Raw genomic sequence first — 24,711 nt, forward strand, 5'->3', positions numbered from 1 at the left:
CTTCCGAAGGAGTTCTAGAAACGTCTCAGAGGAAAGAGGACCAAACTCACCAAAGGCTAAGTAGAAAGCACTGGAAGCATCTGTCCTCCAAGAAAAATGATTTGCATAATTAGAAACCCACTGGAGGAGCCATTCAGGTAACTTATTTCTGTTCTTCCTGACATTCCCAACTGGCTTATTAGCTATTTATATGTAAACAAAGACACTACTGGTATCATGCTGTTTCTTAATTTGTGACTCCCATGTATAATGCTAACAACATAGACTTCTATCCAAAACCTTTCCATGGATGTTAATGAGCCAGTCTTCGAAAGTAAGGAGACACAAGCATTAAGACTTGGTGTGAATTTTCTGCTGCACTTTAATACAGAATATGGAGTCACTAGCAAAAAAGCAAGAAGTATATATATATATATATATATATATATATATATATATATATAGGTTTATTGTATCTTCCTTTTTTCAAACTAAGTAGACTTAGATGGTCCATGCCTATTTCCCCTTGATCTTACCCTTTCTTCCAGTCTGGAGCAGAGATTCACCCTCCCGAGGAGATAAAGAGAACCATGAAGTGGAAAATTACATGGAGGATGAAAATTGCACAATTGAGAGCGCAGGATGCTAGAAGAAACCTGTACACTTGGGCAGCCTCAGCTGCTCCCCACCGCCCGTGACAAAGCAGCCAAGCTCTCCTGCTAATTGGGAAGAGCAAATTTCTTTCTAGCTAACTGACTACATATGGATTTCTGTGAAATGCAGCCCACTGCATTCCTGAGTCAGTGGATAATACCTTTCCATGAACATGCCAAGTTCATGGACCCGGGATTTTTGTCTACCAGGCACGCTACTGAATCGTTTCACAAGAGTGCCTGGTGTGTGGGCGGGGCTTAGCTGTGCAGACCCACTGAATGGGAGGATAGACACATAGTCCATCTAATTTCCACCTGTAACTCCCATGTTTCCTTTATTTTCTTTTAAGATTTCATTTATTTATTTGACAGAGAGAGATCACAAGTAGGCAGAGAGGCACTCCCCGCTGAGCAGAGAGCCTGAGGCGGGACTCAGATCCCAGGAACCTGAGACCATGACCTGAGCTGAAGGCAGAGGCTCAACCCAATGAGCCACCCAGGCGCCTCTCTTTTATTTTTATTTTTTAATAAACATTTTAGGGGATCCTGGGTGGCTCAGTCAGTTAAGAACCCGGCTTTGATTTCGGCTCTGATGATGATCTTAGGGTCATGTGGTCAAGCCCCCAATGGGGCTCCACACTCAGTGCAGAGTCGGCTTGAGACTCTACCTCCATCTCCTGCTGCCCCTGCCCAACCCCCCATAAATAAATAAATCTTTAAAAAATATTTTAAAAAAATAAACATTTTCCATTATATATCTTTCCACTTATTTTACTTGTCTGACTACGACCACTCTGAGAGCCTGCTCCACTGCACGTATCACCCTCAATCAATGCTGTAAGGATATCATTAGGCTTTATGTCACTTCCCGCTGGGTGGGCAAAAATGGTTTTGCACACGATTTGCATTTTAGTTTTGCAAGAAGTTCAACATTTTTCATGAGGGAGAAGTGAAAACCTATTTATTTAAGATTAAACATTCACCTTCTGGTGACAAGTCTCAGACTAATACTGGTTGTGGGAACTTGTGGCCCTCGGCCCTCCAAGGCTATTGTCCGTGTGTGCAGTGGAGGAGCTCTGGCCTTGGAATAAGGACACCTGGGTGAGCTTCCAAACCTTGCCTGTTTCTGACTCTTGTGATTGGAGCCAAATAGCACTTTATTTCTCCTAGTCTTATTCACTTTCCTATTTTTATTTTGTTTTCTTGTTTGTTTGGTTTGTTTTGTTTATTTTATTTTTTCAGTGTTCCAAGATTCATTGCTATTCACGTTCCTTGTCTGTAAGTCACAGCAAAGACACTGTCTTAGTCTGCTCAGGCTAGCAGAAAAAATTACTATAGATGGGGTGCCTTAAACAATAGAAATTTATCTCCTCGTAGCTCTGGAGACTTGAAATCTGAGATCAGAGTGCCAGCACGGTCAAATTCTGGTGAGAGCTCTACATGGCTATCTTCTGGCTCTGACCTCGAATGCTCTTTCTGTGCTGCGTGCACACCGGAACTGTCCTTCCCTCTCACTCTTCTTACAAGCCCACCGATCTAATTTAATTAGGACCTCACTTTTACAACTCCCTAAGCCTTAAATACCTCCTAAAGTCCATCTCCAGATAGAGTCACACTGGGAGTTAGGGCTTCAATGTATGAATTCTGGAGGGAGAGAATGCAATGCCTCTCTCATGGAGTCATTGGGAGGCTGGTAAGGAGCAGTGTTGGTATAAAAGTAGGTTTGGTTCCACACACAGCCAAATGCAGTTTATTATTCCAGCACTGTCCCAGGCAGAGGAATCCCTGCTAAATACTAGTTTCCAGTCTTAACCTAAGAGCCTACTTATTCTGCATATGGTGCCATTCTGTGGAATGATTGTGACCATGGGCCACAGTTCATTTCTTATGGGATCATGGCTAATGAAAACATGGGGGAGAGGTCCCAAGAGGGAAATGACATTTCAAAAAAAATTGACGGGGGCCTGTCAGGTTAACAATGCTTTAAGGCAATTCTCAGGGTAAATATGCATGCAGTAAAATAGGGATTTTCATAAAATGTTGGGATTATAAATGGGCATGTTCCTTCTGGATGGCAGTTTGGCAATGTCTGTATCAGGAGCCTTACAAAATGCGGTGACCTAGTGATTTAGTATTTCTACTTCTAGAAGTCTATCTTAAAGAGATAATCACAGGGGCTCCCGGGTGGCTCAGTGGATTAAGCCTCTGCCTTCGGCTCAGGTCGTGATCTCAGGGTGCTGGGATTGTGTCCTGCGTAGGGCTCTCTGCTCAGCAGGGAGCCTGCTTCCCTCTCTCTCTCTGCCTGCCTCTCTGCCTACTTATGATCTGTCTCTGTCAAATAAATAAATCAAAATCTTTAAAAAAAGAGAGATAATCACATATTTAAACAAAGATTTGTGATCTGTTAAATCTCCAATGCATAAAAATGAAATGCAGGGGGTGTCTGCCTGGTTTGGTTGCAGGGGCATGTGACTCTTGATCTCAGGGTCATGAGTTCAAGCCCCCATGCTGGATATAGAGATTACTTTAATAACTTCGGAAAAAAAATATTTTTAAATGGATCTCAATCTAAATAGCTAGTAGCAGAGGACTGTTTATATAAGTAATGATACAGCCACTAAATACTGTTTCTAAGCATATCACCTAGAAAACTATATATGTGGATCTATGGCATGATACCTAAACATGCTTCGTATATGCATTATATGTGTATCCTATGTATCCACATTCATCTATACATATCTGTCTTATACATATTAAAAGGACATACTAAGAGTTATTTTAATTCTCTTCTTTATATATTTCTCTTTTTACAAAATTCTACAATAAACATTTAATATTTTTATACTCAGAAAATAATATTTTAGCCAGGTTCTTGCAGATCCTTCTGTGATTGTTAAAAATCTTTCCATTAATCTTCTTAGAGCATCACTTGTTGTTTTACGTGTGAGATGGAACGGTGTCTAGCCGTGGCCGGTGGTGGTAAAGATGTCTAAAACCCATCTGCTCCTCCTGTGAAAAGGGAGAGATTGATCAATTCATTTCTATAATTCATCTTGAACTCTCAGAACAACAGCAATAATGAGGATAGTTAATTTCACTGGGAGCTTGTTCTGCTCCCGGTGGTATTCTAAGCACTTCATAGATACCAACACACTTGATCTTGTGGCAACCTTATGAGATACCTCTGGTCCTTCTCTCTGCTGTGTAGATGAGAAAATGAAGGTTGAGTTTCCCTAGTGACACAGCAGTTGGATGGTGAATTTCCGTAGTAAGTTCGCACCCTCTAGCGCTGGAGTCTATGTATACTCTTAAACAAAGGATGAATATGGTCCAGCCAGTGTCCTTTACATTTGAGGTTTTTTTTTTTTTTTAAGATTTTATTTATTTACTTGAGAGACAGAGAGAGAGAGAGTGTGTGCGCAGAGCAGGGAGAGAGGGAGAGAGAAGGACAAGCAGAGTCCCCATTGGGCCGGGAACCCCACTTGGGAACTCAAATCCAAGACCCTGGGATCATGACATGAGTTGAAGGTAGACGCTTAACTGACTGAGCCACCCAGATGCCCCTGAGCTAAGTCTTGAAGGGCAAGTAGGATGTCAGGTTAGAGCTTTTCACAAAGGAGATGCAGTGACAAAGGCCAGGCTGTGGACACTGTCTAAGGTGGGGTGCTTGGGGTGGGCCACAACTCTAACTGCCTGTGAGGGGCGAGGAAATTCCTTATATAACCACAGTTAGAGTTCAAGCTTGTTATTCCCACATGGAGGAGCTGAAACTGTGCCCAGAAGCCACCCTTCTCCCAGCTGCTCATCCCTTTGGGCGGCTAACAGATGAGGTCATCCCCCATGAGCTTTTAAATAAGTCAGGTGAAACATATCTGATGGAAATGTACACAAATAAAGGCTTAGTCTACTTCTGAGGTGTTCTGAAATGCACTTTTCCTCCTCCTCTTGTCAAGCAAGCAAAGGCAAACCTGATTTTATCCCCTGCAGGTGTCCAAATCCCATACAGGAAAAGGTACGGAGGGTTTGCTTATTAGGGAATTCTCTTTTATATGTCTGGACTGATGCGTTGCTTGGGCAGGGAGATACGGGTTCCTGTGGCAAATGTTTGCATGCCTGGCTAATCTCAGGACCCATGATTATAACCCATGCTTGACACAGCTAACACTCCGGTGATCATTTCGCTTCCCAGAGACAAAGATTTCTGCATCCTGCTTTGTTTGTACTTCTAGAAGAGCCATCATATTCAGGTAGGTTCAAAGCAGAGCCTGCTGGGGGGGGGGGCGGGGGAAAGTGGTCCTCTCCCTTTAGCTGGCGAGGGGCAGTCTCCCCCACAAACGACAACTCAAGACGTGACCCCTGATGTTCCCATAGGGAGTTTAGCAGACTCACTGTCGCTTCAGATGTAGTGTTCTTAACAATGACGCGTGCCACAGGTTGTCTTAAACCCCATGGAAAAGGCCCCCAATTTAAAGCCTATGATAGAGGAAACCACGGCTCTCCCTTTGGGGGCTCACGCTCACACATGACCTCACAAGTTCACGCTCGAATGAAGACACTGATGAGGGTAGCAGAGAACGAGCGACAGGTACTGGGAATACTCCGCAGGTGCAGAGTTGGTTTCCCCATGTTCCTTCATTCCAGGCTCATCTTCAAGGGCTTCGGCCCTCTCCGCTTTCTGGCTAACACATTATCGTTCGGGAATTCACTGAGTTAATAGAGTACATTTAGAATGTTCCTGGCACACACTTCGTGCCACCCCAGTGTTAGCAACTATTGTGATAAGTGTTTTAATTCATGAAAATATAAATATTACATTTGCTGCCGCCCCTGACCTGCCTTTCCCTGATGTACTAGGTGACTCCGCAGAGTGTTTTTTCCTTTCTTGCATCCTATATAATTACGTATGATAACTACCCTTTGTGATCTGTCTTCTGCAGCCGAGATGAAAGGTCCAAGATGGCAGTGAGTTGTCCCTTTTCAAGGGGACATTTGCTGAAGGTGGAGTGACAGAGCCAGGGATAGTCCTTCAAGGCTGGAGCAGAAAAGGAAGACTTCCCCTTCATATGCCACCCCAAGGCTCTGTCCTCAACCTTTCTGTGCCGGACATTGTCATTGGCTGGTGAAAAGCCATTGTGGGGCTTGAAGGGACAGAAGGGACAGAGGAAGTGGAGCGGCAATGGAAGAGAGGGTGGGGAAAGGGAAGTGGATCTTGGGGCTCTCGAGAGCTTCCTTGCTCTACCTCCATCAGCTCCTCTGTCTGCCGGCCAGATGTGGAAGCTCCAGCAGAGATCTCTAAGACCCGAGGATCTGCGAGGCACAAGCTGGAAAGAGTCGTCCCTGAAAGACATGGAGCCACGCCCCATCCCCTTGTGGCAGCGCATCATATGACATTTTGCAACAGATTGAGGACCTTCTGTCTTGGCTCACCACTAAGTTTTGGGCATCTGCTCCATAGAAGAGAAAGCATCACAGACCTTGCTTTGACCTGAGGCTTGTCTAGTGAAACAGACTCAACACTGCCCTTCATGGTAGCACCTTGATCCTAGATCCGGTCTCCTAGGCAATGATTAGCAACTGTCAGAGCTCCCACCCCACACGTGGGCTCCGCTCGCACTGGGGCCACCTGCTCAGAATTTCATTCCCGGGCTCATCATTGTGGTCCTTCCTTGTCGTCCTCACCACTTTAATCCTGGTTCTTTTGCTTTGGGTTTTTTTTTTCCACAACACTTGCCTTCCCGCAGACCAGATATTTTTATTATTCATTGTTTTCCAGTCTCACCTCCTAGAGTCCTAGTTCCCTGAAGGAAGGGATTGTGACTTTGTTCAATGATATATGCACGCGTGAACTTGGCACATAGCAGGCATTCAAAACAATTATTGAATGAATTGACTCATTCAATCATTTATGCGTACTGACTATGTGCCAGGCCCAGTCGCAGCCCCTGGGGATACCATGTGACCAAACCAGACCAAACCAAATCGGACATGTAGTAAGAATTAATTGCAAACGGAGCAAGACGAACACTGAACGATTGGGAGGGTTGGTCCGAGGGGAGGCGAGGAGCAGTAGGATGTCTGTAGGATGATGAGGAGGAGTTTGCAAGGCAGGAAGGAGAGGGAAAGAATCAAAAGATGGAGGTCCAGCATATGTGTGGGGTGGGGAACCAGAAAGCAGGATGTGTGCAAATCTGCTGTGATCCAGATCATAAAAAAACGGGGGGAGAAGGATGTCCCAGACACTGGGTAGGGACAGCACCTGCCAAAGTGTGTTTCATGGATTTGGAGAAGGCAAGATAAGTAGCTCCTTCAACCCCATTCCAGACCCGCCATTATGTCCTAGTTCACACGCTAGCAAGACAGAGGTCCCATCACCCCTTCCCCTCATTTCCAGTTGATTAAAATTTCTGATCATTTTAGGGCAGTGAAAAAAACAATGTGCTATTATAACGATGGGTAGCTGTCATTATACGTGTGTCCAAACCCAGAGAATGTACGACACCAAGAGTGAACCGCAATGGCAACTATGATCTTTGCGTGATTGCAATGGGATAGATTGTTGTAGGTTCATCCTTGGGTGAAACAGAAGTACCATTCTAGTGAGTGGTGTTGCTAATGTGGGAGGCTCTGGGTGTGTGGGGATGAGGGTACATGGGAAGTCTATACCTCCCTCTCAATTTTGTTGTACACCATGTATATTTTAGACTGTAGGGGAAAAAATGCCCAATTCACTCAGGCGAATTTATGTCTAGAACTGACTGGGCCAAATTCTGTCTCTGACCCTTAGAGCAGGGCTGGATCCCGTGACTCATGAGATCACAGCCTGAGCCAAAACCAAGCGTCTGTTGCTTAACCAACTGAGCCACCCAGGCACCCCAGTCAGCATTCTTTTTATATCAAATCACTTGTGAAATCCCCATGACTTAAGGAAAACTGGTTTTTAACCAAGATCTTCAGTCATCCGCTGCCCTAGGGGCTAAAGGTCAAAGGAAGGTTATAAATGAAACTTGGCAAATATCAGCAGACCCTGAGAACCTACCATGTACACGTCACTCTACAAAGTGCTTTCTGTGCATCAAAGATCTCCGATCTTCACCAACATCTAGAAGGTATGTGTTATTACCATCGTCCTCAAGACACAAATGAGGACATTGAAGAACACAGAGAGGAAATGTGGGTCAAACTTGGAGGTTCCATCTCTAGAGACCACAATTTTTTCCTCAGGGAGTCATCTCACTGGCATGATACTGTTTCTGGGACAAGTATTTTGTATTCGTGGTTTCATTTAATCCTCACCCCATTTTCATGGGTGAGTAATTACGACCACCTTACAGGCTCAGAGTGGTGGGTTTGTTAAACAGTAACTCAAAGACATTTAGCTAATTATTAGCACACTGTTTTCTTATGTACAGGTATGCCAAGCAATAGGAAAATTTCATCCAACAAAGTCCAAAAAAGGTGATTATCTAACAGAGGGGAGAAAAAGCCTACAGAATAAGAATGAGATGTCATGTTTGTGCATTATTTTTAGTATAGACAATCTATTCTAATGTAGACTAACGAGCCCTTTAAAGAAAACAATTAGTGATTCTTTAGAAACTCTCCAGTTCCTAAACTCTGGGAGCATGTGACAGGCTGTCTCTGCATAATACATTCTTCCAACCCTCAGTCAGCATGTCCATCCTGGGTTGGCCCTATCTTCACCCCTTCCGTCATTGGACTTTCTCAACAACCCCACATGGGTCAAAAATATTGTTAGGGCAATCACAAATATAAGAAGAAGAATCTGAAGTCCATATAATCTCCAAGTACTTATTTGACATGTCTTATGTAGAATAGTTCTCAAATATCATTTTGATGTATTTTAGTTAAACAAGTATCATTTTTCCTAATCATAGTTTCAATTGTAATTTGAGCCATGGTCAGAAATAAACAATGTAGCACCCCTTCTTGTTTAGGAAATTTTAGTCAAGGTGTAGAGGTCTAGACTCTGAAGAATTTATTTTATTTTATTTTACTTCATTTTATTTCATTTCATCTCATTTAATACTGGGGAAGACGAAATCCAAACTCTAATCATTGGAAAGACTGATAATGGAGAAAAAGACAAAACAGCAACACAGGAGGAAAAAGAAGGAATGGTGGTCTACTCTAGTTCTCGTTTTGATCCGTAGAACCTTAGGAGAAAGATTCCTACTTCCAGAATTCTGGAGAACTTTCAATGAGTCTCAAGATTGTGTTTCCAAAGAGAATGTATATCCAAGTGGTGAGATTCTAAATGTGTTTGCAGTGAGAAGCAAATATCCATCTGTCCTGGAGTGTAAAAGCAATATTTTTAGTTAAAAGGACTAGAAATGGCCCTTTATATCATTGTTATGAAGTTGACTTTTCTTTTCTTTTCTTTTTTAGAAAGGCAGACTGCCACATACAGGGCCTCATTTGGATATGTCTGGAGTCTTGGAAGCTTGACTACCCTACGTTCTCCTACAAATGGACCTTGAGAGCTTGTTTGGAGGTTCCAAGAGGAAGCACAACTACTCCTATACCCTTGACCAGAGAATGGTCCTCCTCTATCCAGGAATCATTCTCCTTCACGGAGCACACAGCTTCCAGGAGGGATGCACATGGAACAGTGAGGGAGGAAGGGGACACCTGCCAACCAGCCAGATCAGCCAGGTCAACCCTGGTGATCAGTGCAGTGACAGATGTCACAATCCAATCACCCTCACATCCTGTAGCTGACACTTCTTTAAGTCTTTAATCATATAATTTATAGAAGTGTGTCTGGTGACATCTTTTCTCCAATTGTAGCTTCCATTGTTCAATTATGCTAGTGTGGGGAACAGTTATTGATAATATCTGACAATATCAGAAGGCCCTAAAGCAAAACATGTCAAAAACCAAGTCCCATGGATCTTTTGGTACAATTTCAAATGATGAGAAGTTACGAGAATCTTTAGGTAGGGACACATTATCATGATTATTAGGATAAGGAGTAAAATACGGGCACTGTAAATTTAAGTTATTTTGGGCAAATTTTAAAGTGTCTTGTATTATCCTCTTAACAGGTAGCAGATGATACAGATTGACGTGATCTGTCCAATAAGAATACTTTTGTACAGATTTTTGAAAGTATTTTACCTATGATCTCAGTTCTATCATTTACAAGTAGTAAAGGTATTACCAGGTGGGGAAAAAAAAAACCCTGTTTTAACAATAACATGAAATTGATTTGTTCACATGGTTCTGAAGGTTTGAAGCCCTGCCTCAGCTTTATAGTTTTGAAATTTATATTAATTACAGATAACACAAGGGTCAATCACTTGTCCAGTCTTTGGGCTAATCAACATATTTGTAAAATTTGAACTGGTTGGTGTTAATCACTGGAGTTATTTTTATTTACATGATTATAAAGTCTGGAGATGGCTAAGCCACAGAAGCGGTATGAGAGATTTGTGATAGTCAATTTTTATCGAAGGGCTGGTTATACTTGATTTTATTTTTAGAAATCAGACTAGACAATTGGTATAGTGCTGATGGTGAGGAATCCTTGAAAGGCTCTTTTTTGCATTGCAATTTGGGTATTTTCTTTAGCATTAGGTTTAATTTTAACTACTCAGTTTTTCTTTGGTTGCTCCTTTTCCTCTCATGAGTACTTACCCACCCCCAGCTCCCGCCCCAATATTGACCGAGCTGTCTGCACAAGTTAGAAATCCTGTTTGTTTTCATACAAGTGAAAGCAAATGAACAACCGCCAGACATATCTATTTTAAGTAAATATGTCAACTCTTGAGCCATGAGCGAAGTGACATTCTCAGATCTGACCTGTAGACTGAGTTATTGGTTATAGGGAATAAAGTGAAAACATAACGGTAAAATCTACTTGGATTATTCTTCAGGGACAATTAATTACCAAATAATATGGCAAGGTTTTAATTAGGGTGGAATGTCAGACAAACTGGCTAAAACAAGCTTAGTGTGAGAAGAGTTGTTAAAAAGTTATGGGATTTAATTTGCAACATGGTGGATGGAACTAGAGTGTTTTATGCTGAGTGAAACAAGTCAATCAGAGAAAGACAATTATCATACGATTTCACTCATATGTGGAATTTAAGAAACAAAACAGAGGATCAAAGGGGAAGAGAGGGAAAAAATGAAACAAGACGAAACCAGAGAGGGAGCTAAGCCACAAGAGACTCTTAATCACAGGAAACTAACTGAGGGTTGCTGGAGGGGAGGGGGGTGTGGGGAGGGGGTAACTGGGTGATGGACATTAGGGAGGGCATGTGATGGATTGAGTACAAGGTGTTATGTAAGACTGATGAATCACTGACCTCTCCATCTGAAACCAATAATACATTATACATTAATTAATTGAATTTAAATTTTTTTTAAGTTATGGGATTTACTCTTATCAGAAGGAAGTTGAAAAGCTGGATTTAGATTGGAACATTTAAGAATTACATAAAAAGCAGACTGTACCGTGATTTGACAATCAATATTTGAAAAATATTGAAATATTGAAATATGAAATACACCTGATAAATTTATCATCCCTCCTTTCCTTAGATTGTGGGAATAAATTATTGGCTCACCATGGCTATCAAGGAAGGCCCAGGGATATTTTTTGGTGTAAAAGATGTCTTAACAGTTTCACTATTTTGTACTTAGACCTGAATCTAGGATACGTTAAAAAAAATTTGTCAGAGAAAGCTGGTTATTACATTAATATGTAAACATAAATCATAGCTATATAAAAACAAGAAAATGGTTGCAGTCATATTTTAGAGTGAAATGTAAAACACAGCATAAAGTGATCACAGCAAATTCTTTGAGGTGAGGTCAAGCACTTGTTAGAAATGATTTCAAGCTTGGCAAAGGCACAAAAATATATCGAAAGTTCCATTTGAATCCTGAATTTTTCTCTTCCTTATACTGTTTTTTGTTTGTTTTTTAACCAATCCTAGTAAGCCATTCTGTGCTTGCGTTTAGATATACGCAAACCAACCACAGATAAACAAAATGATAAATTCATAGAATGATACATTCAAAGCCTATGACTTTACTTGTAAAGAATATTTAATCAGCATCAAGAAAATAACACATATTAAACTGAATTTACTACATAAACAAACTGTAACAACTTCCTAATAAATGAACAGACTAAACGTAGCCACTGTCTTGTACGCATATCTGTTTCTCTGAAGCTATAATAATTAACAGGATCAGAACTGTATGTGTTAACAACAGCCCTTAAAAGAAGCAGGTGATTTGTTCCCTCATTGGCCTGAGGAAACTGGGAGCAATCCCAGTCTGCCAAGCGCACTCATTACATTTGCTTCTACAGATTTAAAGTGGCAAAACCAAACCTATCTAATTCCGTTCTCCTAAGACATCTACATGTTCTCTAACTTGTTTATCTAGCATCATTCTAAACTGTGTAAAAATATGAGCCTTGCATAGGTCAAATTGTTTTTAGGGATGCATATTTTGCACCCTCTGATTTAGAAATTGTCTAGGTATCCGAAGATTGGGCATTAATGTACTCAATTGAATAGTCATCAAAATTCTCAGGGTTATCTATAGATTATGAATTCACCATTTAAGCTGATGCACTGAGTTTTTGTGATTGGATGCAATGTTATAAACATCAGCTGTTTTAAAAATGATATGATCTGGGGCACCTGGGTTGCTCAGTGGGTTAAGCCTCTGCCTTCAGCTCAGGTCATGACCTCAGGGTCCTGGGATAGAGCCCCGCATCTGGCTCTCTGCTCAGTGGGGAGCCTGCTTCCCCCTCTCTCTCTGCTTGCTACTCTGCTTACTTGTGACCTCTCTCTGTTTGAAATAAATTTTAAAAACCTTAAAAAAAAAAAAAAAAGAAACTACATATGGGGTGCCTGGGTGACCCAGTGGGTTAAACCTCTGCCTTCGGCTCAGGTCATGATCTCAGTGTCCTGGGATCGAGCCCTCAGGGAGCCTGCTTCCCTCTCTCTTTCTCTGCCTGCCTCTTTGCCTACTTGTGGTCTCTGTCTGTCCAATAAATAAATAAAATCTTAAAAAAAAAACAAAACTACATATCATGAACTAAAAAATTTAAGTTGTTCAAAAATAATAGAGACGTTCTCTTTTGTTTCTAAGCCTATAACCTGTTAACTAAAACCACTAATTAAATTCACAGTTAAACTTTCCTGTTTTCTCTGAGTTACAATTTAAAGAGGAAACACATTTAAAGCATCAAGTGAAGTTTTGTTTTGATTTGAGGTTCTCTTTCTTTTCTTTTAGTTTTTATTTAAATTCCAGTTAATTAACATACGTGTTATATTAGTTTCAGGTATGTAATATAGTGACTCAATACTTCTCTACATCACCAAGTGCTCATCACAGCCCATGCCCTCCTTAATCCCCATCACCTATTTAACCCAGTCCCCTGCCTACCTCCCCTCTGGTAACCATCTGTTTGTTCTCTAGAGTTAAGAGGTTTTCCTCTCTGTTTTTCACCTATGATTCTTTGTTTTGTTTCTTAAATTCCACATATGGGTGAAATCTTGTGATAATTGTCTTCCCCTGACTGACCTATATCGCTTAGCTTGATACTCTCTAGCTCCTAGTTTCTTTTGCTTTAAGTTGTGTTTTTTAGTCTTTATTAAGCCATTTAAAATTTAAGTTTGCCTTATAAGTTATTAATTTCCTGATGAGGTAGAGTGGACAACTTGCTCAAAATTGTTTGTATTCATAAAACAAAATATTCTCAATCATTGTGCAAGTTAGAGGAGCTAATTGTGAAACCGGAATAAAATCTAAAGGAGGTAAAACTGATGTGGGAAACAAAGGCAGAAGAAAAATTATTAAATTGCTTTACTTTCTATAGCCCATTGACAGGTCCTTAAAGCAGGCAGAGTGACATTTATCTAGGGACTCAGCTGCCTCAATGTTGACACTTTGCTAAGGGCAAAAGGCTATCCTAGCTGGACACCCAGGACCCTGTAAGCTTATGTTAATATGTGAAAATTCTTTTGGAAACTTCCTTTATATCTACCCCCCAATGTACATGTTGGCAATCATCCCCCGAGCTGATGGCCCACTGATATACTTCTGAAGGGTCTCATGACTCAGGTCCTATTAGACACTAATAAATGACCTTTTCCTAGCAATAGCGAGCCCCTTTGAGGTCCTGGAAAACTTGCTTCCAAAATTCCTTAGAGACTTACGCTACTCCTAACCCCCTCCCAACTTGAAAGTATATAATGAACCACTCCTCATGACCCCATTGCTGCTCTTTCTGCCCACGGGTCCTGTCCCCGTGCTTTAATAAAATCCCCTTTTTGCACCAAAGATGTTTTAAGAATTATCTCTTGGCTGTCAGCTTCGAACCATAACATCTTTCCTACAACAAAACCAGGACCACAGATTTGTTGATCAGTTAAGAGAAAAAAGAAGAAGAAGAAGAATTAAGAAAAAATGTAACTGGGCTCCCAGGTAGCTCAGTTGGTTAAGTGTCTGCCTTCAGCTTGGGTCATAATCCCAGGATCCTGGGATCGAGTTCTACGTGGTGCTTCTTGTGCTTCTTGCTCAGCGGGGCATCTGCTTCTCCCTCTGCCCTCCCTCCTGCTCATTCTCTCTCTTTCACGATCTCTCTCTCAAATAAATAAATAAAAATCTTTAAAAGGAAAAAAAAAAGAAACAAATGTAATTAAGACCAGAGATCTCTCAGCAAACACCATTGTTGACAATATGAGTAAATTCTCTGATACCCTTCTAAGTTTTGTAGGAAATTCTACTTACTTTCCAGTGCCCTAGCTCTTACAACAAACACATTAAGATTTAGTAACTATTAATGTCTGTTTTATAAGAGTACTGGAAGCCTTCTCTTTTTATCTGACTCAGTAATCTGATTTATAATACCATGTTTCTTCTCTCTTCTCTCTAATCTTACTTAGAAAACCTGAAGGGACAATTCCTTGGAATTATTGAATCATTCACTTTAGAGGCTTCTGCAGAGCAAGGGACAGGCTTCTGCAAGCTGGAAATTTGGTTAACTGGTTTTCTTTCTTGTCATTAGTCTCCTGTAAGGCCTAACCACTCAAAGTCAAAGTTATTACAGTTTGTCCTTTTTACTTGTATTATCTTTGAGGCAGAAATCCTGTTTTTGCAGATGCTGACAACTATTTGGATACATAATGTGTAAACACAAGAAAAGACCACTTTGAAAGGAGGAAAGAGACTCATCTTTAATTTCGGGAATCCACAGCACGCAAACACAAAACACCAAACCCAATGGATCACATTAAAGGCCAGAAAGAAAAATACCAACTTCCGGTTTATATGCTTTCAAACGCCAGAGAATATCAGAATCCCCAGACAAACACAAACAACCCAGAAAAGATTAACAAGTGCCCTACAGTTCAGACTGCCTGTCCTCTGCCACCAATAATCATTTCATGATCTGACATAAAACCACTAATGTGTAACCGATCGACAGAGTGCACTCAGAATAAAAGCCAAAATAAGAAACAAATTTAGGCAAGAACACATTTCAGCACGCAGGAGCGGAAGGCAGATAAGCATAAAACTCAAACTGCCTAGGGCTGGACAAGAAACTTCTCCAGGTCACACATTTCTATTGATTCCTTGGCAGGACTTAGGTAAACAATGTCTTGGTGAAACTTTAGAAATAAATGATCAAGTTGTTAATGATTAGCCTGCCCTTCACTTGTATAGAAAGGGGAACAAGCTATAGGATTACTCCATCCAACACAGGCAAATCAGAATTTATATAAGAGACAAAGGGAAGAAGGAAAACAAAAATAAAAACAAAAACAAACCAAAGACCTTGTAATCAGCCTGGGTAATAGTGAACCTGCACATTTTTGGGGTAGCCTGTAGTTGGCAGTCTGAATTGGACCATCAGTCCTTGAACAGGTTCACTAGACACATAGAAATTAAAAAAAAAAAAAAAAATCCAATTTCAGTTGTTGAAGGACTCTGGAAGCCTTAGTTTGGCTGAGGAGCTAGTGTGACTAACATCTGGAACTGTCCTGTTTTTGCACTTCGACCTTAACTATGTGAAAACGCTTCCAAGTTAGGCAACCAGAGCTGTGCTCCAATGCAAGCCGATCTAAGGCCAGGCAGGCCTTTAATATTCTTCCCAAATGTTAATTAAAACTGCAGGTATAAGATCATGAGGCCCTTATGTTAAGTAACTTGGTAATCTACATCATGTTTCATCTAAAATTGTACAAGTCTGTGTTCTTTTGTAACAGAATTTATTCCCTGTGTTTTCCCATGTTTTTAGTGGAAAAAAGCAAACTTCACCGCTAAGTACTGTGTTCCAGAACCTGGATAAGACAAATGGAGAAGACTGCTTCTTTCACCTAAAAATCTTTGCCTGGAGCAAAGCTCATGAGTAAAGGGATTAAACTGTAACTTCACAGGCTGCACTATTTGCTAAATTAAAGTTCTCTAGTGGGAGATTTTGAATATGCCAAGTTCAAAAGCGTCTTTGCTATCCACTCAACCTCGCATCTCCGTCGCTAGTACTTACCTACGTTTAGTTCAGCCGCCCTTGGAAACAAGCAAGTTAGCCAGCAACTTTGAGCAGAGGTCTAATAAAGCTATGGGTCGATCCTGACTGTTTAACATAAGCCACTTTTAAAGATCATAAATTTCTGTGCTCAAATGAATCAGACCAATTATGGCAGAATGAGAATGGAGACTCAGAACAGCATGGGTTTTCACTAAGATGGCCCCCGAAAGCATGGAATAATAGGATATTAACTTCCGCTTCATATTGTCTTAACACCCTTAAGAGAGACTAGTAATTCCTTCTCGGGCAATGATTTTCTAAGTAAGGCAGAATACTTTGTCCCAAGCTCACCATGCACAATTCTGTGTTGGATTACAGCTCTCTTAGTGGAAATGTGGGTGGCTCTGAAAAGAGCCTTTGGGGTTGGATGACGACAGGACGCTTACTTGGCAAGTTCACTTGGAGCTGGTGTACTTGGTAACGGCCTTGGTGCCCTCGGACACGGCGTGCTTGGCCAGCTCCCCGGGCAGCAGCAGGCGCACGGCCGTCTGGATCTCCCTGGACGTGATGGTCGAGCGCTTGTTGTAGTGCGCCAGGCGGGACGCCTCGCCCGCGATGCGCTCGAAGATGTCGTTGACGAACGAGTTCATGATGCCCATGGCCTTGGACGAGATGCCGGTGTCGGGGTGCACCTGCTTCAGCACCTTGTACACGTACACCGAGTAGCTCTCCTTGCGGCTGCGTTTGCGCTTCTTGCCGTCCTTCTTCTGCGCCTTGGTCACCGCCTTCTTGGAGCCCTTCTTCGGGGCCGGCGCCGACTTGGCTGGTTCAGGCATTTTAAAACGTCAGAACGCCCGAAGTGAAGTGAAAGTAGGAAGCGAATCTGTGCTACTTATAGGGCTTTTATGCTAATGAGGGATGTAGACAGCGTCTTAGTTCATTGGAAGACAAGCAGCGAGGCTGTCATCCATGGGCAGAACTATGCAAATGAGGTATGGAAATAAAGCTTCTCTATTGGCTACTTGACTGAGTCTTTTTACCAGCCAATCAGACAACCGGACTTACTCCCCAGGAAATGCCTATAAAAGCAGCGGTGTTCTTACTTCCATCACTGCTAAGTCGGCCTTGGCAAACGGTTTGTTTTTTTGTTTTGGCATTGCTTTTCTGTGTCTGCAATGTCTGGACGTGGCAAGCAAGGAGGCAAAGCTCGGGCCAAGGCGAAATCCCGCTCCTCTCGCGCTGGCCTGCAGTTTCCAGTCGGCCGCGTGCACCGCCTGCTCCGCAAGGGCAACTACGCCGAGCGGGTCGGGGCCGGCGCGCCGGTGTACCTGGCGGCCGTGCTCGAGTACCTGACGGCCGAGATCCTGGAGCTGGCGGGCAACGCGGCGCGCGACAACAAGAAGACGCGCATCATCCCGCGCCACCTGCAGCTGGCCATCCGCAACGACGAGGAGCTCAACAAGCTGCTGGGCCGCGTCACCATCGCGCAGGGCGGCGTGCTGCCCAACATCCAGGCCGTGCTGCTGCCCAAGAAGACCGAGAGCCACCACAAGGCCAAGGGCAAGTGAACGGACAAAGCATCGTAGTTTCCGGAAGCGTTTTCAAACCCAAAGGCTCTTTTCAGAGCCCCCCACCAGTTCAAAAAGAGAGCTAACACTACTTTAGACTAAAGGGAAAATAGGCAAAGGTAAGTCAACTTTTTTCTGAAAGGATATCGAGGCTTCAAGGCCTCTGAGAAGAGGCTTAGGGTGTAGGTTTCAGTCATTAATGGGAAACTGCAAATTGATTAGGATCTAACAATTGCATGCGTTTAATGACTCCTAAGCCATGCCTACCCGGCAGGTCGAGTAAGCCCCAATTTAAAACAACTTAATTGCAGAAGTCTGCCGTATTTGAATTTTGTCTGGCAGACTTAACTCGGATGTTACTGAAGGCAAACTTAACTGAGTAACACGGGAATCTTCCTGGCCAAACCATCTTAGATGCCTCCTCTTAAGTGGCAAGCAACCGGTCTAGACTAATCCCGTAAAGGAGCTAGGCTCCATTCCCTTAGTTTTCAAAGTATCACCTGAAATTTAGGCATGAAAAGGGGCCTCTGGAAAATGGATTTCCCTGAGGTGATATAAGGGGCTGACTGAATTCAGATTCGAATTGCAGCTTTTTCCCGTTTACAAATTAATTGTATTTGGGGCTACTTTCTAATTTTGTCATCCATAAATTGGAGGTAGATTGATGGTGTCACCCTTAGATTTTTGTGCCAATTAAACCACTTTAAAGCCCTTAACCTAGATTACTGCCTGACATTCAACGAGCTGGAATTAATACATTTCAAGAGCCTTAAATGCCTAGATTCCTAAAACAACCAAAAACAAACAAGCAACACAAAACAAAAAACTATGGCCACAGGTCTCCCCAAAGCTGTTGCTGGTAACTTAGTTGCTCCAGCCCCAGAAGGGGCGATCTGGGACCGTGGAAAAATTCCTACGATCTTATTTTCTAGGGTCAAGTCTCACCCAAGTGTTTCTTCAGGATGACTCGGTTTACGCTTTGGAGAATGAGTGGGCCATGGTTTGCCCACGCCTCTGCGCGCTGGTACTCGGGCGACCCAAGTAAGAACCACCTCTTTCCCAAAAGCTCCCTGAGCTCCCACTGAAGCATTTTCCGGGATCGTTCGCCTGGAGCATTCAAAAGAGAACGTGTGCGCTGGAGAGGTCAACTAAACAGAAGCCGGTTCCCGCGGACGCGCCTCCCACTTCCCTAATGTTGACGCTCGCGGAGTGGTCCAGAGGCAGCCTCCACCCTCTCCCCGCCCCCCGGCCCCTCCACCCCCTCCCGCTTCCCCCAGCACCGCCTCCCCTCCCTTGGCCTAGCTGTCACCTGCGGGGGGCGGGTCGGGGGGGGGGGCGGGGAGTGGCTAGTGTTTGGGAGTTTGGTGAAGGCAAAGTGGCGGGAAAAGAAGTAAGCACCTTGAAAGCACACGGTAGAATTTCCAGAGGAGCTGCTAACGATTCTAATGGGTAGGACTGAGAATCTTCACTCGGGGAGGTCCGGCCTGACAGCGTTCCGGAGAGGTCCGCTCAGGGGACGGGGATCTTCCCACCCAGAATTTCTGGTATGCTGGAGAACTTGGATCCTTAGGTCCAATTGCTTTATATAGGCCTAGCAATCCTCCTCATTAACTTCCAGCTTGCTTTGGACCCCGCTACAGTACTGACTAGGCGTGTGACCTTGGGCTTGGTGGTCAGCCTCCCCCTGCTTCCATTACTCTGTGTTCGCCTTCGCTCACCTCCTGATGAAATGCGTAGGCTCAGCAGTGTGGGTTCTGAAACTAGAGCATGGGCACTCAGGGGTAATGGCTAACACTTACTAAGCATTACATGCTTCTAGAAAATTCATTAAACCCAGCGGTCCAGCGATAAGTGCTATCCCTATCTTGATTTTAAAGAGGAGGAAACAGAGCATAAACAATTTGTCTAAGTCCCAAGGCCAGGAAGCCAGAACTTTGACCGTTGAACACCACTCCCTAAGAGATTATTGTCAGAACAATGAAACCAGTAAAAACTCGAGACATAATGGATTAATTTTATCCACATACCAGAATGTTACCAAGCATCCTAAACTGACGAATTTAAGGGAAGGAGGAGAGGTGTTCTCCTTGGAATCGACATCAAGGGAGGAAGGAAAGTGAATCCTGGACCGGTGTTAGCGAGGTAGACCCAGGGGGAAAGTACGTACACTTTGGAAACAAGAGGACAAATCAGGAGATGGTTTGGTAATGAGCTACCTGACTTGGTAAACTTATTTCCTGTGGTGAATGAAGAAGGAGTTAGAGATTGGACTTTGTTGAATTCTCCCCTCTGCATGCTAATAACAAAACTTTGTATTTGATTGGTGAATAATAATACATTGTGTTAATTTTGCTTGTTTCATCTTCAGCAAGACCTCCTTAAAGTCAAAGACCCCATCTCGTTAAACTGTTAATAGCACAGACCCCACCTTATGGTAAACACTTGGAAATGGGGCCTTGTGTAAATGTTGAGCTGAGTCTGTGGCTGGGCCATCAGGAAGCACTTTGTTCTAGAAGGTTGGTTTCTTAGCAGAAGAGACGTTAATTAGACACCAGACTAACAGGTTGCTAATAACATCTCTTTCCAGTAGAAAATCCCTTCTGAAAATCTAATTTACGGGGGTGTCTTGTTTGGAGAGCATCAAAGAAACACCGAAGGTGCCTACTGACCAGCTCTTACCTAAGAGCTCCTGCCAAAAGGCTTTCCGGAGGACATTCCTCACAGATCCATCCTAGCTCCCCCTCTCCAATATGCCTCTTTTCCTTCTACTTTGAAACATCACTGTTTATATCCAAAAGCCCTAGTTACATCTTTGGAAAATTCTCCAGTGAGCAATAAATTCTCAGTAGCTTCAGTTGGTTTCCAGACGTTGAGCCGGTCTCCATCCACCATGCCTCAAGGGTCCCAGGGAGGACCATTTCAGCTGGGACGAGTTCATGAGAATGGTAAACCCTGGCCTTCCAATTACTGATAGCAGCTGGACACCAGGGACAGAAGTTGATCTCAGGGATTTACTGAGGCGTGAGGCTAAGACGGAATCATTATTTGGTTATGTAGGGCATTCCCAACAAAGCAGATCAGTAATAACACAATATCACCAATTAGAATATCTCTTTCTGTATTTTGAAATCATCTATGCAGCCTTCCTTTCCTCTGTCCACCATCCAGTCTCTTACCAGTTTTTAATGTATCATTGGAACTCTTTTTTTATGAGGATGAGATATTTTATAATTAGTTCTAAAAAATTGTGTGTATTCTCAAGTCAATTACATTACCATCTAAGGGTTTGTCATCTTCTGATCCTAAGTTATAACTATAAATATAAATATTCCTGTTAAATATAATGCATGTGTATTATTAGACGATGTTAGGAATTTAACTGAGGATTCGCCATGCATACTGAAATCGAGAATTAGGCCATATATGTAGACAATGACATGCAAACTTGAAAACAAAGTGACGTTGCAGGCATGGATGATGTAGCCCTCTTTAAAAATATCAGAATTTCATTAGACTGCATTCCATTGCAGCTGTTCGTTCCGTCGCCCTGGGCAGGGCAATGGAACCAGCATCCCTTGGGCTTAGGACTAATGCACATCACTAGAATTGGGGCTCCTTGTGAAAGAAGCAAGTGTGCTAATGTCTTGTTTGTCTGCCAGTTGAAGCTTCAACCTTGAGCACATTCCTCATCATCAGGGACACCAGGCAGGTGAGGAAGTCCGTGCCCTCCTAACTTTGCCGATAGCCACTGGGCTAGACTTGACACCGCGACAAGTTGTCTTTGCTTTAACGATTGATCTCAACGAGGTTGGACAATCACGTGCTCTAAATTTGAGAACCTTGGAGCTTGGTACCAGTTCCTATTCTTTTGATGATCTCAGCAAGAGTGCAGTTTCAAAAGCTAGCTGGTAAGCTTCCACGTTTACATCTCCAGCCCGGATCTCTCCGCTGACATGCAGATGCATGTGTATACATGTGTATACACACTTCTCCTTAACGCCTTCACTTGGAACTCTCATCTCACCCGGAGGATGTCTAAGACACAGGAACTGACCCTGTGAACCTTAAACTTGTTATTTCCTCCTGTCCTTCCAACTCAGGAAGTGACACAGCCTTAAATCCATTCACTCCAGACAAAATTTTAAGAGTGAGCCTTGCTCCCTTCCCTTTAGCTCTACAAATCCAAACTATCTGTAGGTCATGTCACCTGCACCCCAACATATGCCTTGATGCATCCTCCACATTTCTCTACCATGACCTGAGGGGGCCCCCCATGACCACCTCTGGCCTCTGCCCACCACCTCCCGGATTTCACCTCCATCTCTCTGTTCCAGCCACACTGGTCTCTTTTCCTCCTGCCAAGCTCTTTGAAGCTTCAAGACGCTTTCATTGGCTCTTTTTCTCTAAAATAACCTGTTCTCTGATGTGTCTTCTGGCAAGCTCCTTCTCCCCTTTCAGGCCTCAGTTCTTCTTCAGACAGGCCCATCTGAAATGGAGCTACCCAGACAGATTACAGATCTGAATACAAAACCCAGACATTAGATGAAATTTCAGGAAACACTTTAACCTCAGTTCTGCGCGCGGGTGTGTTTTGAGGGGGAGGTATTGTTATCGAGCAAGGCAGGAAACGCACAACCTTATAAGAAAGGACATAAACCGCATAGGCCAATAGGAAATTTAAGACACAATATAATAGACAAAAATGACTAAACAGGGTATTTTGTATCTTTTGCTGAATTCAAATAGTCAATACATATGAGGGAAAAAAAATAGTTAACCTTTCTCGTAGTTCAGTTTTGTATATAACAGTAACAAAAGTATTAAAACACAAGACCAAAACTAGCAATACACAGGACTACTAAGGATAAGGAAGTTTTGCCACTTGCTTATAAGCTTTTGAAAAATTCTCCTGGCAATATCTACTTAAAGGTATTATTAAACACTTGACCTCTCATATGACAAATTAGTACTAGATAAATAAAGGAGTAAACCAAACAGGAAAAAAAAATTAGGCACTTGGAGAAAGAGGGTATTTGCCATCTAGAAAGAAAAACCCCAAAATGTAAGGTTATATGGGGAGAGATGGTTAACCTTTAGAAACACCTGAACGTAAAGCATTAAAAAGAGCATATATTAAGTGTGTAATTTAAAATATAAGAAGGAAAATTAAAAAGTAACCTCCTTCCATTCATTTCTCACCTCAGATCACTCTCTATCAATCTCCTTATTTAGATCCTTTAAAATACAGCCCAAGATTTTATTGATTGGATCCCTTGTCATGTGCCTCTCCCCGTTATACCCTTTGCTCCATGAGGTAGGGGGACCCGGTCTGACTACTCACTATGACTTCCCAGCATCCAACAAAGGCGGCCACTCAACTCTGCCACATGAACAGGGAATGGATGCTGCAGCCCAGAAAGCCTTCTCCGAGCCCCGCGCACAGTCAGCTGAACTTCCGTGGAAAGATGTCCACCACTGACCATTGTCTGGACCTCGCCTGCCTGCCTCCGGAGCCACCAGGTGTGCGGGGAAATGGGGAAGTGTGGCCCCTTGCCTTCCCACTTTACCTTTTCCCAGCTCCGTGCACTCACCTCTCCAGACTTGATGTCTCATGATAACCCTCAGGAAGCCCTTAATTCTTTTAAGGGCCTGTTCTCTGCAGGCTGATATCATGCATAAGAGCCCTCTTTAATATGCTACCGGGTCTGTGGTTACCAAATGTTTGCTTAGCATCAAGGAAAAAAAAGACTCTCACAGCTGGTGGGTGTGACAAAATCATTGTTTTTTCATCCGCTCACACTGGCTGCTCTGCACAGAAGGCCAGCTCAATGGTTTTTACATTCTCATGCTGGAATTACCCAGGGAACACGCTCATCTCCAGGGTGTTTGTTGAAGAATTCTACCCTCTTCGTCTCTATACCCCAGCCCCATCTCCTCCCCCTGTAACAGAGCTTCAGTAAATACTCAGAACGAATGTGTTGACAACAAAACTTATATCTGCACAGAAATGCACCAATCACTAAGCTGCAGGGACTCGAGGGCTGACTCCTGGGTTACGTGCCACATTAGCCACCGCTCGTCTTCAAGTCCGGTTTGGAGGGAGATGCACGACTGGTTCTAAAGCTGCTCTGTCCAATACAGTAGCCAGGAGCCACAGGTGACAGTTTAAATTTAAATAAAATAATTAAGTGAAAAATTCAGGCCTCAGTTGCACAAAGTACATTTCAAGTTGTCAAGGGCGACTGTTTGGGTAACAAAGATACAGAACACTTCTATTGTACCAGAAAGTTCTATCAGGAGGCCTGAGCTAGGTACTCCTTGTCCTTCAGGGCTAGCGTGTTCTAGAGCACTTTATCAACGTCCTCTGGGTGGCACCTGACGATATAGGGTCGCCAGATAAAATACAGGATGCCCGGAATGCCTGGGTGGCTCAGTCAGTTGAGTGTCCGACTCCTGGTTCTGGCTCAGGTCATGATCGCAGGTCAGCGCTCAGTGCAGAAATTCTTTGCCTCTCCCTCGCCCGCTGCCCCGTCCCCACTTGCTTGCTCTCTAAAATACATAAACTCTTTTTTAAAAATAAAGTAATAAAATATAGGGTGATCAGTTAAATTTGAATGTCAGATAAGCAACAAATAATCGTTTTTGACTAAATATGCTCCAAAATATTGCATGAAACATACTATACTGAACCAAAAATTGCGAATTATCTGAAATTCAGACTTAACAAAGTATCTTGCGTTTTTATTTGCCACAACCCAAACTCAAGAACAAAATGACAGCATCTTCCCTGGGAGCCTGGGTCCTCTGACCCTGGGGAGTCTCTCTGCGAGGAACTGAGAAGGGCTGATACTAGAAATGAGGCTGTAAGTTTTTCTGCACGTGTTGAGGGTGGCTGAGAAAGAAGTTCCTAACTACACTTACTTTGGTTTCTACTCTTTCCTTAGGTTTGAAAAGCTTCTCCCTGCAAAGCTGTCTGGGTCCAGAGTGT

The 24,711-nt window shown here is 42.9% G+C and overlaps 3 protein-coding genes across 5 annotated transcripts in view; 2 read left to right on the top strand and 1 right to left on the bottom strand.

The window, feature by feature from the left end:
* Positions 1-24,711, top strand: part of LOC116870028 (histone H2B type 1-A) — a 384,027-nt gene that overhangs the window by 304,294 nt on the left and 55,022 nt on the right. The window lies entirely within an intron of this gene.
* LOC116870031 (histone H2B type 1-C/E/F/G/I) lies at positions 3,451-17,014 on the bottom strand. The gene is made up of 2 exons (XM_032861732.1): positions 16,602-17,014; positions 3,451-3,644 (listed from the first exon to the last, which is right to left on the bottom strand). Exon 1 carries the CDS (start codon positions 16,989-16,991, stop codon positions 16,611-16,613), a length of 381 nt encoding a protein of 126 aa, XP_032717623.1. The 5' UTR covers positions 16,992-17,014; the 3' UTR covers positions 3,451-3,644; positions 16,602-16,610.
* LOC116870021 (histone H2A type 1-C) lies at positions 17,322-19,078 on the top strand. The gene is made up of 3 exons (XM_032861718.1): positions 17,322-17,724; positions 17,960-17,963; positions 19,067-19,078. Exon 1 carries the CDS (start codon positions 17,331-17,333, stop codon positions 17,721-17,723), a length of 393 nt encoding a protein of 130 aa, XP_032717609.1. The 5' UTR covers positions 17,322-17,330; the 3' UTR covers position 17,724; positions 17,960-17,963; positions 19,067-19,078.

Source organism: Lontra canadensis, unplaced genomic scaffold (genome assembly GCF_010015895.1).
Source record: "Lontra canadensis isolate GAN:19392208 unplaced genomic scaffold, GSC_riverotter_1.0 scaffold21, whole genome shotgun sequence".
NCBI lineage: Eukaryota > Metazoa > Chordata > Mammalia > Carnivora > Mustelidae > Lontra > Lontra canadensis.

Bases quoted from the DNA above. Each gene is read 5' to 3' on its own strand.
- LOC116870031 (XM_032861732.1), bottom strand. From the start codon at position 16,991: ATGCCTGAACCAGCCAAGTCGGCGCCGGCCCCGAAGAAGGGCTCCAAG.
- LOC116870021 (XM_032861718.1), top strand. From the start codon at position 17,331: ATGTCTGGACGTGGCAAGCAAGGAGGCAAAGCTCGGGCCAAGGCGAAA.